At 42.4% G+C, this 18,801-nt stretch overlaps 1 protein-coding gene across 4 annotated transcripts in view; it reads right to left on the bottom strand.

Moving 5' to 3' along the window:
* Positions 1 to 18,801, bottom strand: part of KIF16B (kinesin family member 16B) — a 300,381-nt gene that overhangs the window by 69,113 nt on the left and 212,467 nt on the right. For 3 of the 4 annotated variants that reach the window (XM_064377627.1, XM_064377706.1, XM_064377592.1), the window contains one exon: positions 14,410 to 14,532. The exons of the other annotated variant lie outside the window; for it this stretch is intronic. In XM_064377627.1, the coding sequence (XP_064233697.1) occupies positions 14,410 to 14,532 (123 nt within the window). The remainder of the gene's footprint in view (positions 1 to 14,409; positions 14,533 to 18,801) is intronic. 4 annotated transcript variants of the gene reach the window in all.

Here is an 18,801-nt window from a genome sequence, read left to right as displayed (position 1 = left end):
GAGCAGCAGCCTCATTCCCACTCCTTTCTCCTGGAAGAATCACTTATTCCATTCCCTCCATGATTCCTTTTAGTTCACACCATGATTAGAACACACAGCACAGGATTACATAATGTTGTACTACTTGATTTATATAACTATTATTATTTATATAATATATATCTCTACTTATGAGATTTTAAGCCTTCTAAGGGAATAAGTCATTTGTCTTTGGTAGTAACTGGGGTGGGCTGGGTGGACTCGCATTGTAGAGATACACATTTACTGAGCATCCACCATGTGGCTTGTACCAAATTAGATGCCGGTAGTTTTCTGAGAGACATATTTGAGATTATTTTACTTTTCAAATTAGGTAAGAGTTCAGGCTTGACCTCAATTGGCAAAATAGAACACATGGCCTACTGGACTCTTGGATGCTGTTATTCTGTTCTGGTGGTTTCATTAAGGTTCACATGAATCAAAGGTTATTGAATTAGTTACAATACTATGACTTTTTAAAAAACTGCACAAAGAATATGGTACAGGCCGGGTGCGGTGGCTCACGCCTGTAATCCCAGCACTTTGGGAGGCCGAGGCGGGTGGATCACTAGGTCAAGAGATCGAGACCATCCTGGTCAACATGGTGAAACCCCGTCTCTACTAAAAATACAAAAAATTAGCTGGGCGTGGTGGCGCGTGCCTGTAATCTCAGCTACTCAGGAGGCTGAGGCAGGAGAATTGCCTGAACCCAGGAGGCGGAGGTTGCGGTGAGCCGAGATCGCGCCATTGCACTCCAGCCTGGGTAACAAGAGCGGAACTCCGCCTCAAAAAAAAAAAAAAAAAAAAAAGAATATGGTACATTCTCAATATATTTGTAACAGGAGTTCATAGTAAGGCATGGGAGATTTAAAAATTCTTCACTCTTGTGATTTCCACCTGAATTCAGACTAAATATGGGGACCAGCAAGGCTCAAGCTTCCCAATTTATAGATAATACATTTGAATATCCCCGTCTATCAATGTAAACAAGATGAAGATGATGAAGATGAGTATCACCAGCAATCATCTCAGAAATGGTAGGCGAGGCAACTGCATGTATGATCACCCCACAGAAAAATGGTTAAATCCTTTCCCTTGAATAGAAAGACCCCATGCCTAGAGTCCATAGGAAGCTTGAGAAAAAATACACAGAAAGGCAAAATGAAGAGATGAAATTAAAGCCTTCTTCTTTTCCAAATTAAAATTGGGCATGGAATGGGGTGCTGATGCAGAGAGGAGGAACAGAAGATCAGTCCAACAAATAAGTCAGACCAAAACACTTAATTATTTTATTTAATGTTGAGAACGCGATGTATCATTACCGCACATATTTGAGGAGCAAATTCATTACTTCTCTCCCTCCGAATGATCTCACTGATACAAATCCTTCTTTCCTGGGCCATAAAATGATCAGGCGCAACTTAAGCACCATAAACACGTCCTCAAGATGGACTGCATTTGCTTATAAACAATTCTCAATTGAGTGCTTCCCACAAATTTATGTTGTATACTTATTTTGCTGGTTTAAGGATTGTCAGTGTTAAGATCTGTCATCAGTAGCTCTTTGGTTATGTACATCTAGCGGTGTAAAGAGGAGAATCAACAGTTTTTCATTCAAGGAACCATACTCCAACTGGCTCCCTTTAAACAGTTACCTGTAGAGTTCTCTTCAGTAATATTTTTTAAAACAACACATAGGGGAGCTATCTCAAGCATTTTTTTTAAAAAAAGTCCTTGTAATTAGAAACCATATAGAAGAAATGGTCTAATATTAACCTAATATATACTAAAAAAGGTTTTGTCCAATTTTTGCAAAATAAAGTTTAGGCAGTGACATACGATGAACATATTTGAGCAAACGGGAAATATATTCCTAATGAACATGCCTATATGTCATAGCAACAAGCATTAGTGCATAAGGTTTAATTAACATCTCCTTGCATACTACAGAAAATGAAAACTAATACACACTCTCCCAGCTGGTGTGCCTCACAGTGGAAGAGACAAGATTCTCCGTGGGGTAGAGAAAGAAACTACTGGTACTTCCATTTCTCTCTCTCTCTCTTTTTTAATCTTATTCTTTCTACATCTCTACTTCTGAAAGTGTGTTCTAATAAAAAGTATGCTCGGTTAGTAAATGCTATGCTAACTAAATAGATAAAAATCAGTATTGTGGGTGTGCCAGCTCATAACTTCTCCAGCGATAGCTAGCTATGTGTGATTTTTAAAGCTTAGGCTCTGCTACTCTAAGCTGTGGCTGGTATAAGATATGTGCAGAAAGGCCTCACTGTTTCCAAGAGAGCAGAGTCTAATTCATTAACTAATTCTACTGAACGTCTTATGCAGCAACATAACTATGAGCATGTTCAAGAAAACATGAAATATATTCCAAATGTATGAATCTGTATAGTAACAAGCATTAGTGCATTAGATTTAATTAAAATCTCTCAGACAACTCTTGCAAATGGTACTAGCCAGGAGTGGTAAAAGGAACCAACACCCCATTAATCACAGCAATATCCCAGAGAGATTATAGGCTGCCATTCGATTGCTCCTCATTGTGACCTGCCTCCGCCATCCAGACAGTGCCAGTGCTTTCCGATTTCGGTGGGCATGCACACCCCGTAGATGCGGATTCTGCCTCGCTGACTTCACTGTGACCTCTTCCTGGTTTCCTAGCTTACCTCCTTTCTCTCAGATCAATTACAAACACTGGACGCCAGGTCAGTCCTCCTGTCACTGGGAGACCGGCACCTCAAAATCCCTGACTCCCTAGGCCTTCTGGTGGGGCCCATCCGAACAATCCCCCAAACTGAGTGCCTGTGGTGTCTGTCTGCTCTCCTGGGTGCTGCCCTGCACTGCTGATGATGACCCCCGAGGAAAGCAGAATGAATTTACAACACAGGTAGGCCATTTTAGCTCAGCAGTCACTCCTACTTGGAAATTCTTTGAAATTCTATTCTCTGTGACGAGCGATTAAAAATGTTCTAGATTTTTCAATCCTCACAATGATCTTGGTTTACTGAGGTGATTAGAGTCACCTAAGATCAACTCCCCGAGGATCCTTTTAGCACATTTAAAAATGATGCTGTTGCTACATTCATTTTCCTTCCTTCAAAACCTCTCCATCCTCACTTAATTTTCCTGATTCACTTGCAGAAGTGAGAGGAGGGCCCTTTTCGAGGCTAGCCTCCTTCTGTACTGCTTCCTATTACCAGCTCATCACTTGTCCTTTTCTACCCCCGGGCCTCTGTCTTCATTGTTTCCATTGCCCAGAATACCTCCTCTCTCGTCTGCACTCACCGAAATCCACCCGTCGGTCTCACCAGCGAACGTGTACACCCGCCTTAACGTCTTCCGATTATGCCTCCGTGAGCCCACTGGCTCCGTGCTACTCTATTTTCCTCATGTGTTTCTCTTCCCACACTTAGTTGTCTCCTGAAAGGACGAACTGCTTATTCATCTTTTCTATTCCTCAGTATCCTGATGCTTCTAGTATGGTGTTTTAAAAAATTATATTACAGGTACCAAATATTTGTTAATAAGAGAATAAATAACGGAGATCGTGGCACTCACAGCCTCTTTTCAATATGTAATTTTCTATCACATTTTCTAATTACTTTTTCATTCTGAACTGTGGGCAGCAGAGTGACCTGCATTATAGTCCTTTTCTGATTTATCTGTAACTGTTTAAAGGTTTTAGAAAGTAGACATTAGGGGACATAAAAGGGCAAATTGTAAAGCAAAGAAAAAGAAAACCTCATTTACCAAATTCCCATTAGAGAGAACATGGATTTAGAGAAAATACTGTGATAAACAATTTTGGGGTAGGTAGGTATGAGGCTCCTAAAAGACACATTAAGAAACAACAAATAGTCTCTAAGTTGCTTTTAGGAGGGTGGGTTCTGTTAACCTACACAGTTTGGGGATAAAGGCTGAGCAGGTAGGCAGGAGCTGAACTCCTAGGCTTAGTAAGGTGGCAGCACGTGGAGCTCCCAGGAATATCCAGGCAGGAGGAATGGAAAGGCTGGTACTCTTGGGAGAACACAATAGTCTATTGGGGTATTCTAAGTTATTTGCTCTGAGATATGCAATGTATCCCCTCCTTTGGCTCCATTAGGGACACTTTGGGAACATTCACAGGCTTCTTCTGGGGAACCCAAAGAAGGGCAGAGCTCTGCAGCAAGGTGGGAGCAAAGGAAAAGAGACTTGGTCAGCAGCCGTCCAGGGACACAAGGCAAGGGGACAGCTGCCACCTGGACCATGTCAGATTAGCAACTGTGTAAGCAGTTCCTAATCCAAGCAGGCTTCCCCTGTCCATTGCAGTGGGCCCTGTGAACCTGAAGCTTGACCAACTGCAGAAATTCTGTCTCAAAGGCACTTGAGGGAAGAAGCTGGGCCTCTGCAGGAAAGGCCTGGTTCTAAAGATGGTACACTGCACACGGAAAAGGCAGTCTAATGCCAGACTTCGATCTGCCCGTCTGTGGTAACACAAATGGGAGGCGTATGGAGCTTGGAGAGTGATGATTCCTGAAAGCAGGAGAGCCATGCAAATAGGAGATTCTACAGTCATCCGATTCAGGAAAATCTCAGACATCCTTCTACGCAGGTGCATCACTGACAAGTACAGAAAGTGCCTCAGAGCCTCGGGCTTGTGAACCTGGTCCAAACCAGGTGTGCTAGGAAGCAATGAGCCTAGTGATTGACTCCCCACACTTGAGATAGCTAAGAAGTGCTGCTAAGCCCAACAGGGCTTTCTAGCTGGCCCAAATCCTGCCTTCTGCAATAACCAGAAATAATGACTCCCTCATGCTTTAACTTCAGCATCTTCAAAATAGGCTGAAATACCCCTTATTTTAGTATACTTACTTCACAGGGTAGTTTGAAGGTAAATTTGATAGAATATGTGAAGGCCCTGAGATTCTGGAAGATGAAGGCCTTTAAATTCAAGACTGTTACTGACAAAGTGCTTCCCCTTCTGCCAACACCTCTGTGGAGCAGGTGAGGAATAGAGGGAGTTATTCTACTTTAGCATGGTGGGAAATTGTGAGAATGACAGTCTAAGCAATTTTCCTTTAAATTACCCAGATGTTCAGAGGCAAACCAAGGAATGTAAACTCTCCGCCAGCCATCGTGGGAGAATAAAATAATGAAAAGCTCTGAATTAACTCTGACTTGGATACTGACTTTAGCCCAGTAATTTATTAATTGTGTGATTTTGGATAAATTACTAAATTCTTTCAGGTCCTGATTTCTTTATCTGTGAAATGCACTCATGATACTTAATCTGCAGATGAATTAAAAAAAAGTGAAGAGAGTAGGCAGTGCTTGGACACTCAATCGACGGTGACTCCGTTCACTGTGATCTCATTCTTAAAAAGGTATTATACTATCCACTATTGAAAGGTCAGTGTAGCCGTGGGTAGCAACTGTAAAAAGGACAGCTCAAACAATTTTGTGATTTTTTAAAACAAATTTTATTCTAGGAAGAGATGCAAAACTCCCAAAATTCTGAAACTAAGGAAGGAGGAATATTAATATAGTCTTATAATAGAAAAATAGAAATTTGGGTGAAATGGAAACTTAAGGCACGACCATAGAGTGATGACGGCTTTTCTTCTGCGCCTGTAACTCAATCCCATTTTTCCTAAGTCATTTCTTACATAGGCAGCATTTACTTTGTGAAGATAAATATGGCTGTCCAAGGAAGGGCAATATAAAAGATCAGTTGGTTCGTGTGAAAACTGGGGCAGAAAAAAAATTTATTTTTTTCACTTCTCAGTAGAACACTGAAAGTTTGCAAAAAGATGGGAGGGTGACAAATTTTAAAAAATCTTAGGATAAAATGTGATCCTTCAAGTCTTCATGTAATTACTTTCACTTGCTATTTCTGTTTTAAAATAGTACTGAATCTGAAGATTTAAATCTAGATGGACATGGCATAAGCAACACTCCATTTGTCTGAGTTGTGCTAATACACATGTAGGGAGATAATCCATAAGTTACCAATCAGCACAGATTCAGACGCCAACACTCTACACTTTCTGAACATCTGTATTCTATCCAGTAGGGAGTATTTCCAAAAGATATATCTGTATATAGTTTATCTAATAGACTGGAATGGCTCTTATGTCTGTCCTGCCAAATAAAGAGAAATTTCTCTGACTGCAAATGGGATTGCTTCAACTCCCAAACTGTAATTTTTTGGGCATTTCTTCTTCATGCTTCCTGGCAGGCCTATCTACCATCAAATTCTTCAGGTTTACCAAAGCCTCGACAATAGCCCCAATTTACAAAATGCCCATGACTTGGTCAGAATTCAAGGCAAAAAGTAAAAATATACACAAAAATAACAGTAGATTTTGAAAACAGGGAAGGATTTGAAAATGGTCACTATGTCCAGAGAAATACTAAATTACAGCCTCATCTTATAAATGTATAGACAGCAGTGATATTTGGAAGGTACATTAAAATGAGTAAGTAAGGGAACAGGTATGACTCAGCCCACTTAGACCTGACACGAACATTAGGTATCTGGATCTACCTACTGTGTGGCCTTGGGCAAGTCATTCATAATTTCCTAATTTGTGAAATATGAATATACCCCCATTTTGGTACATTCTCCAAATTTGTGGAAATGTCTAGCAAAATGCCTGGGGTAAAGAAAGTGCTTGATAGATGTTAGCTTCTTTCCTTGAAGAGCTGCAATTGCCTATAGACAGAGATTAGTCGGGGACAAAATGCAGTGAGGTCCAGTTCGTGGGTGGTAAGAGAGAGTGCAGCGTGAGTCTACCATAGTATCTGAGAACATCCAATTGTGCTACAGAGGATGGATGCAGCTAATTAGTGTTAAACACAGCTAGTAAATAAGTTAGAAGCTCATGAGGTATAGGCAAACCTCACAGGATGTGTCAAAACAGATCTAGGCCAGTCGGTAAGTAGCCTGTGAGGTACAACAACATTCCTAAGGTGTGCAAGACGTGTTAAACACAGGCCACAGGCTGATAACCTGTAAGACATGTCAAAGACAGAATAATTAAAAACAAACAAACAAAGAAACACGATGGAACAGACAAGAATGTTAGTTAGGGACAGAAAGGGAGGGAAATGCTACATTTTGATATGCATCCGCCAGGATGACAGCTAGGTACCCCCTGAACTGACCCCCCTTGATGACAACCAGCCTGGTCCCATCCTGGTACCACATGTGCTCTACTGGAGAAGTACAGGTGAAACCCAGGGCTGCTCACCGCAGGTGGCTGGCCAGGTGTGCCTGTGCCTGCTTCCTTTCATGGAGAAGGTGCAGTGGCTCTGGGCACCCTTTGTCTGCCATGGCCCCTTGTCCAAAACTCCACTCTGGTCCTTGTAAGCACGTAGTAAGTGGGAAAGGCTGAGATGACAGAGAGAGGACAGGTGAACTAGTTGTGACCAAGGGTCAGATAGAACACTTGGCCCACCTGCTTGCCCAGCCTCAGGGTGCCACCTACCCCTCCTTCCTCTAGGTGTCTGTGTGCTTTTGAATGCTCTATGAGCCTTTCCATATGGTGCAGTTGGACTCTGAGGGTCCCTGGAGGCTACCATGCCATCAAGGTGATTTTCCATGACAAGAAATCCTAAGTTCTAAGGCCAAGTGTGGACCACACACCTGCCCTAAGAGGAGCTGCTCTTCTGCCCTGAGAGTGCTGCCTGGCAGGAATGTGGGCCCCAGTTCCTGCTTTTACTGACTTTTCACAGGATCTTGGCAAATCTGGGTTTCTATGTCCGGTCTCCCAAATACTGACAGTTCATGCAAAATTTAAAAAATCTGTTCAGGCCAATAAAACCCCACATCCTCCACCACCAGTCTGCACCTGCTGCCTCGGGTTAATACTGTTCCAAGACTTTGTCAGTCCCTGGCCCCACAGTGCCTGCCATGTGGTTCTTCAGTGGTAAAAGCAAGATCCAATTTGAACTGCTGCCCTGCAGTTTTGAAATTTACTGTGTCTCACTTCAGGGTCTTTTAAGTTCAGGGAGGACCCAGCAGATGAGATCTCTTGGCCCTAAGTGTCTAAGGCCAGAGTGACTGAAATTAGAAGGGGAAGCTCACTGACAGGAGAATGGCTGCCACTGACGGGGGTACTTGAAAATTATTCACAGATGGTCTGCAAGTTTTCCCTGGAACACTTCCGTGAGGTTATACATCCTCATTATCATTCATTACTCGTGTTTTCTCTGCTTCTCCCTCCTTCTCAGGCCACCGACCAGGAGTCAGAGCAGAATGAGACGAGAGAAGACTGTTACTACGGTACCTAAACAAAACCCAGATAAGTAAAATCAGGAAAGCTTTTGTCCTAGACATCATGTGTCTGACCTAAGTCGTCTGTGTGTAGTTCTGCATTTCTTGGGTCTCCCAAGTTGGTCAACAGGGCTGATGCCCTGTAGCCATATGAGAAAAGGCAGGCACCTGAGAGTGTAGCTGGAATGCAGAAGGCTCCTTAGAGGAGACAATGGGACACGTGCTTCTCTGAGCAAGGGGCTGGAGAGTCCCCAGGCAGCCAAGACAATGTCCAGAGGATGCGCAGGAAATATAGAGGTCTGCCTCTCTGTTAGAGAAAGCCAAGACAAAACAGATGTACCCTGCGGGTGCTGAACTCAGCCCAGAGCCAGGTCATGGGTGTGCTGGAGTGCTGGAGGGTGGTGCTGAGAAGGCGGGAGGGAAGGTGGGGAGGAAGGGAGATGGGAGGCTTTGGCATGCTTGGACTCGGACACAATCAAGAAGCTCGACTCGTCCCCACTCTTCTGCATGACTAAGAGCCACCAGCCACATCACGAGGATGAGGAAGGGGCACAATGGCTCATCGGCGACTGACTCTATCAGTGTGGATGGAGCATGAGGAGCTGGGTGGGGGCGGGGGGAGGTTTACAAAGGACACACGGTCACTCAGTCATCCCCCAAGCTCCAGATATGCTGTCCCTAACGAGAGCACCTGTGGCCAGGCTAGCATGCATCATGCTGCTGGGTGATCTGCTGGGCGACTGGTACCAGTCAGGCAAGGGGTGGGCACTGAGGAGGTCTGTGTCACACAAGACTGACAAGAGCCCTGGGAGCTTGCATCCACAGGGGAAGACCAGCAAACATAACAATGACTGGAAGCAACATGACTGTGAGCTGTGAGCTTGGCTGTGAAAGAAGGAAGTCACCCTGGTGATAGGATGGAGATCAGGACGGCGGGCACTACTGCAGATGACCACTCAGAAAAAAGATGAGACAACAAACTCTCCTGCAGATTACTTCCAGATTTTAGAAGAACAGAAACTCTTGGGAAACAAAATATTAAAAAATAAGCATACCAACGTTGGCTTATTTCTTTATGTTACCATGTTGATATGTAAGTTAAAATGCAAGATTTCAGACAATGCTGGAAACACCAGCTTATTTCTATGACATGAGTGTCACAGTCTCTGCTCGTCTTAACCATCAATTTCTCAGGCCCGTGTTTTGTGCTATGCTGAAATGTGATTTCAAAATTAAATTTTACCCACTCTGGTCCTAACTGAAAATGGCAAGCATAATGCAGCGTAACGGATGCCACGTGTCAGTGACTGAGGGGCATGTGAAGCGGAGTTGTAAGAGGACTGCTGTCGTCCAGTTAGTGGCATTACCTGCTGCAGGTGCAGCTGAGCACAGGCACGAATTTTACAGCTTCATTCTGCTGACCAGCAGGTGACACAGCAATTTTCAGCCCAGAATGTGCTGTTCTCAGAGAGAAGCCAGACTGGCACTGCTTCAGTTTCCCCACCCCATCTCTGTCTGCCACCAGGCAGCAGGATATGCATCTGTGGACCGTCCCAGACGGATGTGCTACTAGGACCCGCTGGAAGGTACAGCTTCAAGGGGAACAGGAACTGATACTCTGACCCGGGCGTTCCTGAGAGGAGTAAAGCAAAGTGGGGAGAGGGGCGATATGAAGATGATAACATTCTGTATCATCAGGTAAGAACATGAAAACACCAACAGGAGAGAAATGAATACACATTGTGATAAATCCACACAATGGGATGCTATTAATAAAAAGAAACAAGTGACTGTTATACTCAACTACATGGGCAACTCTCCAAAACGCCACATTAAAGGAATGCAGCCAGACACAGAAGATAAATGCCGTCTGATCCCGTCTCCATGGTGGTGCCAGAACAGACACGACTAATCAGTACGTGCAGAGGGCAGATGAGTGCTTGCCTTGGTGCTGGAACACGGGCACTGACTGCAAAGGGGCACCAGGAACTTCCGGAGTGCCTGCAAAGTTCCAAATCCTGACGGGGCTAGTTACCGGGTGTAGACATACGTCAACACTCATCCAACTACACTTAAAATGTGTGCTTTCATTGTATGTAAATTATGCCTCAACAGAGTTGATTTAAAAAAACTAAATGAGACCAAACAACAAAAACCTGTCTACTTATATATCCTCACAGCTTTTTCTTAAGAGTTGTTTTTAATTCCCCCAAATAAAGCAGGTATAGAAGACCGTCCTTTTGAATTAAAGATGTTTTAGTTTAATGAAAAGCTCTATTATTCTCATTTTAAAGACCAGTGATAGAAACCTCCTCAGGACCCAGCAGGGGTCAGAAGATGAGCATCTGGGAACCCCCGCTGACTTCCTGCCCCGCCTCAAAATCACAAGCCCTGTGTCTTCCCTGGAACATTCCCTCAACAGGGAATGACTACTTCATGTGGCAATGGGCGGGTCAAATTGGAGCTCCCAAACTGGGGATTAAAATGAAAATAGCCAGGAAGAAGGAATGATTTCAATGACTGATGAGTCCTACCTAAAAAAGGTGGGCAGAAAATGGCAGGAAGCAGAGCAGATGAGGAGGGCGAAGGGAAGATGAGGAAGGAGAGCCTGGGCAGCCATGCCCCTGGCCAGCTGTTTCTGTCCCGGGGCCCCTCAGGCCTCACACCACATGGTCCCTGGCGTGGCCACACAAATTAGTTGGGATCCTAAATAAGCTGGCAGTAACACTAGCAAGCTAGACAGAGAACAGGGGCCTTACACCAGCGGGTGTCAGCCCCTGCCCTGCTGGTCACAAAGGGCACGGCATCTCACTGCGTGTACTCAGGATCATCAAAGGGAGACGATGAAAAACCAAAGCTAATTTTTTTTTTTTTTGAGATGGAGTTTTGCTCTTATCTTCCAGGCTGGACTACAATGGCACGATCTTGACTGACTGCAACCTCTGCTTCCTGGGTTCAAGTGATTCTCCTGCCTTAGTCTCTGGAGTAGCTGGGATTACAGGCGCCTGCCACCACGCCTGGCTAATTTTTTGTATTTTTAGTAGAGATGGGGTTTCACCATGTTGGCCAGGCTGGTCTCGAACTCCTGACCTCAGGTGATCCACCTGTCTTGGCCTCCCAGAGTGCTGATAAAAACTGATTTTTTAAAAGAGAAGCAGCAAAGATTTTTCTAAATTATAAAGTGCAATAATATAAAATATCTATGTATGTACGTTAACGTTAAAATTTCCTTCAAAAAATCTTAGAACTAAAGAGAATAGTCTCTTTTAAAAATAATAATTTTTACCTTAGCCTTCTTAAAAAGCCATTGGTTCACCAAGTGAAGAATTTAGGAGTAGCTAAAATATTACCATACATTATCACAAGCATGACTATTTGTCTAGAAACAGGCTCTATGCATGAAATGTCCAAATGACTGACAGAAAAGGTCAGCAATCTAAATTTTAAATTCCAAATGCTGAGGGCAAGCAAACAACCAAAAAGAAAAAAAATCCCAACAAGATCCAAAACTCTCATAAAAATGTAAATGTACATCAAAAGTCATAAGGGGACCTCACAGTAAAATCTCACTCATTCCCTTTTTATTTTTACTGCTTTTTAATTACGAACACTTATTCAACACTTGGTATGTGGCAGGAACTGTTTCAGGCACTTTACATATACAAACTCATCCACTCCTCATAAAAACCCAGTGGGGTGGGTTTTATGATTCCCATTTTACAGATGAGGCACAGCGAGGGTGTGTGACTTGTTGAGGTTGACTGGAGATGGTCAGGATATGAGAGTTGCAAGGGTATGCTATTTAACAGCCACCTCTTTGCCTGGAGTAAGGCTGTTTCTGTTGTTTTGTTCGGGGAAGGCCTGGTATATTCACATCATGTCTGTTTCTCATTCTACCCCATGACAGGGTATCCATATGAGGTAGAGGGCTTCCACACACCTACCTATAAAAGCATCAGGAGACCCTGCCTACAAGGAGAACTAGACATTCTCTGGTTGGTGCTAACACATTCCTGGTGCTCACAATCACAGCACCTAGGACAAGCAGAGAAAGGAAGCAGAACAATGAAACACTTCCGAACTTGCTTTGATAAATGCAAAGAAAGAGCTCTGTGGATTTGGATTTTATGCATCTTGAAGTGATTGCCTAGATTCCATAAGGCCTCATATAATTTTCTGTATTTGGTTTCTTTAACTTGCATGGACAGTAGCATCTTCACAATTTTGGCCAAATCTGCACATCTGACTATTATTTGCTTATCATTTTTATTTAAATCAATGTAGTTTATTTGCTTATCATTTTTATTTAAATCAATGTAGTTTAAAAAAAATTATCTTCTTTATCTGACTTCTATACATAAAATTGATTTAACAGTTATATTTTATTAACACATTTATCTGTTAAAGTAAAATAAATTCATGTACCAACTAAAATCATTGCATGTCCTTCACTGCTGTGGGTTCTATGTGCTGGAGAATTCTAATTCTGAGCTAATGGAAGCCAGTCTTCACTCTCTAATTTAAAACATGGACACAGTACAAACACAACTTCAGAAATTATTTTTATATTTAAGTATAATCGCATATATGTACAAATGGAATTACACACACACACACACACAGGCACACACAATTTAGAATGGTTGAGAATAAATGAAAAATAAATTGACCAGGAATTAGATATTAGGTCGGGGCAGTGGGAAGTAGTGGATCAAGGACACAGCGTAACATTTAAATAAGAACCCACATAATCTGATCAGTAAAGAGTAACAGCAACAACACACAGGCATCATGCTTTCTCAATAGAAACCTCAAATATATCAACTGAGGCCCTGTTTGTTTTTTCTTTTCTAAAGGAAAACTTAGTATATAGAAATAAAATCCTAAAAATCTGATTATCTAGAAAAGAACTTATTTACATTATTCCTCAGGAAGCTAGAAAGAAAGTGACATCTGAAGGGAGGGATTCTCCAGAGCCCAGGGCTGCCCTGAGATGCATCAGGGGTGGGACAGGCGTGGGGAGGGCTGGCTTCAGGCTCCTTCTTCCCTCCCCACTCCCTGCCTGCCCAGAAGCTCCAGGCTTCCCTGCCTTTTACGGTGTCCTTCCACATAAGATATTCTTTGAACAAAGGGGTTTCTCAGATAAGACAAAATGTGGAGCCCACTGGTACTGTCCAATTTTCTCATTGTACCAATGGGGAAACTGAGGCTCAGATGACTTAGGGCCGGTCTGCAAATCGCAGCGGGGTCAGAGTCTGTAGAACTCAGCATCCAGATGCATGGTCTGGTGTTTATCTGAACAAAACCACCTACAACCTCCAAGAACACCCTTATGCATGCATACACTGGTGATCCTAGTGGACTTCATTACATCAACACACTTACTGATCCTTGAAAACAAAGTATGATTTATCATTACTTCCCTGAGGAGAGGATCGTGGCCAGCAACATTTAATAAAGTGTTATGAGTCAATGAAAGCAAATTAGCAAATAGATGAAGTCATTATTTCAAAAACCATGATGTCAGAAAACAGGCACATCTCTTCCTGAAAAGTTGTACAAATCAAGTAACACCTGAAACAAATGAGGAAAGCTTCCTAATTAACAATAGAAACAATGAAAATAGCAGTAGTAATAGCAGCAATAGCTATGATTTACACCAGCCACAGGATGCAGCACTTTATATGCACTGATATCCCTGTGACATAAACATTATTAATCTCATTTTTATAGATAAGAAAAATTAAGCGTAAGCCCATAGGAAGGGTGACCAACTGTACTGGTTTGCTCAGGACTGTGGGGTTTCCCAAGGTGTAAAACTTTAAGGGCAGATGTTAGGAAAGTTCTGGGCACCTGGATGGTTGTTCATCCTACCTGTAGGGCATGGGTGATAGGAATTCCATTTCTGTCTGACTTACCAACACCTTCTATGGGGTAACTTCCTTCCATGTGTTACAGTCCAGAGTTTTACAGACTGGTTTAAAGAAGGGCATGACCAAGTATTTCACAAACAAGATATTTACATGCAGCTTCATCCCCTTTCGAAAAATAGAGACAGAGAAAGCACTGCATCGTCTCCAACCTCCATTCTCCAGAATAGTAAAGAAGACACTCACCTTGACCTCAAACTCAAAGTGTGCATCCTTTCCTTGCCCGCAGAGGACGTAGCGTGGGATGCTAATTTTAATTGGGTCCTTCAGGTCATCTGGATTTGCGCCCAAAGAGCGAGAAACCATCCGCTATCAAAGGCACATCAGATAGGGAGAACAAAGAGAAACCAGAATCACTCCACTGCAAATACCCAGCTTGGGTAGGAGGCAGAAAATGTGTTTCAAGTAGAGAAAAGAGCATCAAACCAGTAGGGCTTATTTAGAAAACCGATGGTTTCCTTTGAAAGAGAAAGGCTAAGCCTCTCTCCTAACAAAAAGACCATTACTTTAGGTATACCATTCCAAGGAGTTAGGGCAAAGCACTATGACGTGTTGTTTGGCTTTGAAGTTCCTTCCAATTTATAAGAACAAGTAAAAACAGGGACAGATTACAGTATCCTGACTTAAAAAAAAAAAATCAGTGTAAACCAGATTGCCTTCTGAAAAGTCTTGACCATCTGACAAACTTTTTTCTACACACACTATCAGAGAGCTATACTTATAAAGCTGCAAAAGCTGGAGATTTTATTCAAATTTACTTCATTTTTAACTTTTAGGCATTTTTATAAGCCTGCGTAGTGTGGAAACCTCTTTAAACCACAATTAAAACAAATCCCAAGTATTTTCTTTAGGCCCCGTTTGATTAATCAACTTGGCTCTGACAAATATTTATGGCCTGGGAAGTAGGGGACTAGTGAGGTCTGAGGAAGAGGCATTATGAAAAGAATAAATCTCCCAAATGAGTTCTCTTAAGTGTAAATCAGAAGAAACCTCTGAACAATCCTTATTGTTTGCACTAAGCTGGGGCTTTAGAAAACATGTTTTTGAAGTAGTAGCAGTAATAAAATAATTAGAATCATAATTACAGTTAGCATTTATTGGATACTCATTATATGCCAAGAACTGCATTAACCAGTTTACATGAATTAACTCATTCAATCCTCATAACCCTCCCATGAGGTATTAACTATTATTAACCCTATTTATCAGATGAGAGGCCCAAGACCGTGGGCTAAGCTCACTTGATGGAGGTACTGGGTAGAGCCAAGATTTAAACTCAGGCCAATCTAGGGCCCACTTTCATCACCACTACACTAGACTGCAATCATGAAATTTTACAATAATTACATCCATCTGAGATACATTGAGCTAATGAACACTTCACACATACACAGATTTTAAGATGCTGAGAATTCCATGATTATGCAACAGAACCCGCTTACGTGACTATAAAGAAAACAGGGGCAATAAGCTCCCTTTCTCCCAGGCAGAGAGCGTTCTTAGTCAGGTGTCCCAACTTAGTTAGCTGTGTGCATCAAAGCTGGGACTTCCGGAGGACACAAGGACATATAATTTGTTTCAGATTGCTGCTTTCAATCTAGCTGTGTGTGCATTTTGGCATGATATGAACTTTCCAAAGCCTGTTAGCGCATCTTAATTTTTCATTGCATGGCTGGTCACCCATAGCAAGAAGAATTAATTGTTTATCATAATGGCACACTGGTTTAGCTGTCCCTGATGTCAAAAACCATCAAGAAGTTCTTAAAAAGGGGATTCCTCACTATGTGCCTTGCTAAAGGCTTTTCAATTCACGAACAGTCCATTTCCAAATTACTTTAAATGTAGACATCTCATGAAACATGTAGTATGTTTATCCATTTACAGGTGAAAAGGCAAAGAAATAAACTAGCGGTTTTACTTATAAGACACGCAATGTCAACACATGTCTTTGACCTACACGTGCCACAACTTAGCCCTCAAGTCCTTGCTCTGCTGCCTAAGCCCTGATCCCTTCTATGTCGTGCTTAATAGGGCATGTTTCAAGTAGGGACATCATCTCTTTTCCAGATCTGACATGATCTCTCATGGAATCAATCTGTTGCTGCTGCTGCGCTCTGTGTGTGTGTGTGTGTGTGTGTGTGTGTGTGTGTGTGTGTGTTTATGTGTATGTGTGTTGGGATTTGGGGATTAGAAGGCATACTGCAGCTACGGGCAACCTCATCAGAGGGGAATGCCATAGCATGGACATTAAACAACTAACAATGGATGATACCAGTTGAGAAGGGAAGATCCACTGGCTGCACCTAAGGAGGAACCTGGGCCCACCTTACCAGTTAGAACAAAAGGCCAACACCACAGCTAATTTGACCAAGTGCTATCTCTGAGTAGCTATGGGCCCTGTCCTCAGAGGTGAGAAGGAGGAAAGGCAAGAGGGAGGGCAATTAACCTTTTTTCTTCAATCAACAAGGAACAGTAAATGGTAAAAAATTCTTAAACATCAATGACCTTGTTGAGGGATCATCATTAAAGTTCCTTCAAAACTCTCTGGACTTCTGTCACTTGAGGCACATGGCAGTCACACACACATCTGTGAGGGAGACAATGTGAAAGGCAAACTTCATGTTTTTCACAGTGTTGCCCAGGGAGACCTCCATTTATACTTGAACCCTTTAGGATCACATAAACGATCGGGTTCTCAAAGATGAGTGGATGACAATATCCACAAGCATAACATACTCTAACTTTATCTGCTTCCCTGAAGTAGTCACAGAAAATGGACGTGGGATTCCAGGTGATGTTCACTTCAAGACTCAGAAAGAAGGAAGGAGAAGATGTGGAATCCAATCCTAGTTCTGAAACTTGGTCTTGGAATGATGGTCTCTCACCCTCTCTGCACCTCAGTTCCCCTATAGAAATGGGCATGATATTTATCAGATTCCAGTTACATGGCAGGGACCCAGCTGGAAACACAACGGTGCCCCACCCTGTGGTAGGAACTAAGGTCTGAGGCAGACTCTGACAAGTGAACTGGTAGTTACAGCAGGCTTAGAAAGCTGTGCTGGGGGAAGGGAGTGAGAACAACTATGAATATGTACCTCATCATCCAAATGTCAGGATTTTTACTGAGGAAGAACTGTGGTCAAAATTGCCTATGCATGTTCTGTCTGCTAAGCAATGGAGACTTACCTTTGACTTTCTAAATGCCTTTTCTTTTAGGCACCCCTAAGATATATAATCAAACATGCTATTTTACTGGGTACCACCTATGGGCCACACAGAGGGCCAGGCCTCAGGATTACAGTATAACTTTATTATAAAGTGCTTGTAATTTCCAAGACCTTTAGTATTTCTCAACTGCACATGTTTGGAACAAACATTTGGTGTTTCTACTCTAGATGGATTAGATTCTAAAGGTGGATTTGTGATCTTAACTTTCTCTTTTCATAAGTCAGTGTTTAAAATCAGGTAAGACTGTAACTGATGGTCTGGTTATTTTATGACGGGTGATATGGTTTGGATATTTGTCCCCACCAAATCTCATGAGGAGTTGTAATATTTCCAGTGTTGGAGGTGGGGCCCATGGGAGGTGTTTGGGTCACAGGCGTGGATCCCTTATGGTTTGGTGCTGTCTTTGCCACAATGAGTGAGTGCTCATGAGATCTGGTCATTTAAATGTGTGTGGCACCTCCCTCCCACTCTTTCTCTTGCTCCTGCTCCCACCATGTGAGACACCTGCTTCCCCATCACCTTCCACTATGATTGTAATCTTCCTGAGGCCTCCCAAGAATCAGATGCCAGTGCTATACTTTCTACACAGCCTGAGAACCCCAAGCCAATTAAACCTCTTTTCTTATAAATTACCCAGTCTTAGATATTTATAGCAATACAAGAACAGACTAATACAACTGGAGAGTTCTCTAAGAATGTACCAGGGTGAAACCAATCCCTAATAAGAGGAAAGCTGCTTGAGGCTCAGGCTCATAGATTCTTTACTCCCGCCAAAAAAGAAAAAAAATCCCTGCCTTTGACAATTTCACTGGGCAATTGATTTGAGTAGGGACCAGGTGTTTGAGAATGAGTAGATCTTACAATATTTATGTAGTTCAATCTAAAGCAGCATTTGACACACTAGCGACTGCCTGGACCAATAAACGGCCCTTGGCTGGATACAAGGGCTACTGTCCCAAACAGAACCAGACAGTGAAGTGAAACAGGATCCTTTGCAGAAAAGAAAGATATTTCTCTCTTCATTACATAGTGTACTGGGGACCAGAAATACTGCCAGAGTCCCCACTATCATCCTTGGCTAGAGTTTAATTCAATCTTACTGATTTTATATGAACTAAAAATTAATGAGTGTACAGAAATGAACAGCTACAGAAATGAATAACTAAAATATAAGGTTGGGATCTGAGCAAATGCATAAATAAATTTAAAAATAAAAGTGTATTCCCATCAAATCATTGCTGTGGTGTGATCTGTAAACATTATTTTATAAAGTCACTTTGATGAAAAATGTGGAATTCTCAGGATACAGTGTAAAAAATTCTTGACATTCTCCTAAACTATGTTTATACT

Source organism: Aotus nancymaae, unplaced genomic scaffold (assembly GCF_030222135.1).
Source record: "Aotus nancymaae isolate 86718 unplaced genomic scaffold, 86718_ANA_hifiasm-v0.15.2.pri h1tg000001l, whole genome shotgun sequence".
In the NCBI taxonomy this organism is placed as follows: domain Eukaryota; kingdom Metazoa; phylum Chordata; class Mammalia; order Primates; family Aotidae; genus Aotus; species Aotus nancymaae.
Note: the sequence above shows the minus strand (reverse complement) of the source record. Positions and strands in the feature narration are given on the sequence as shown.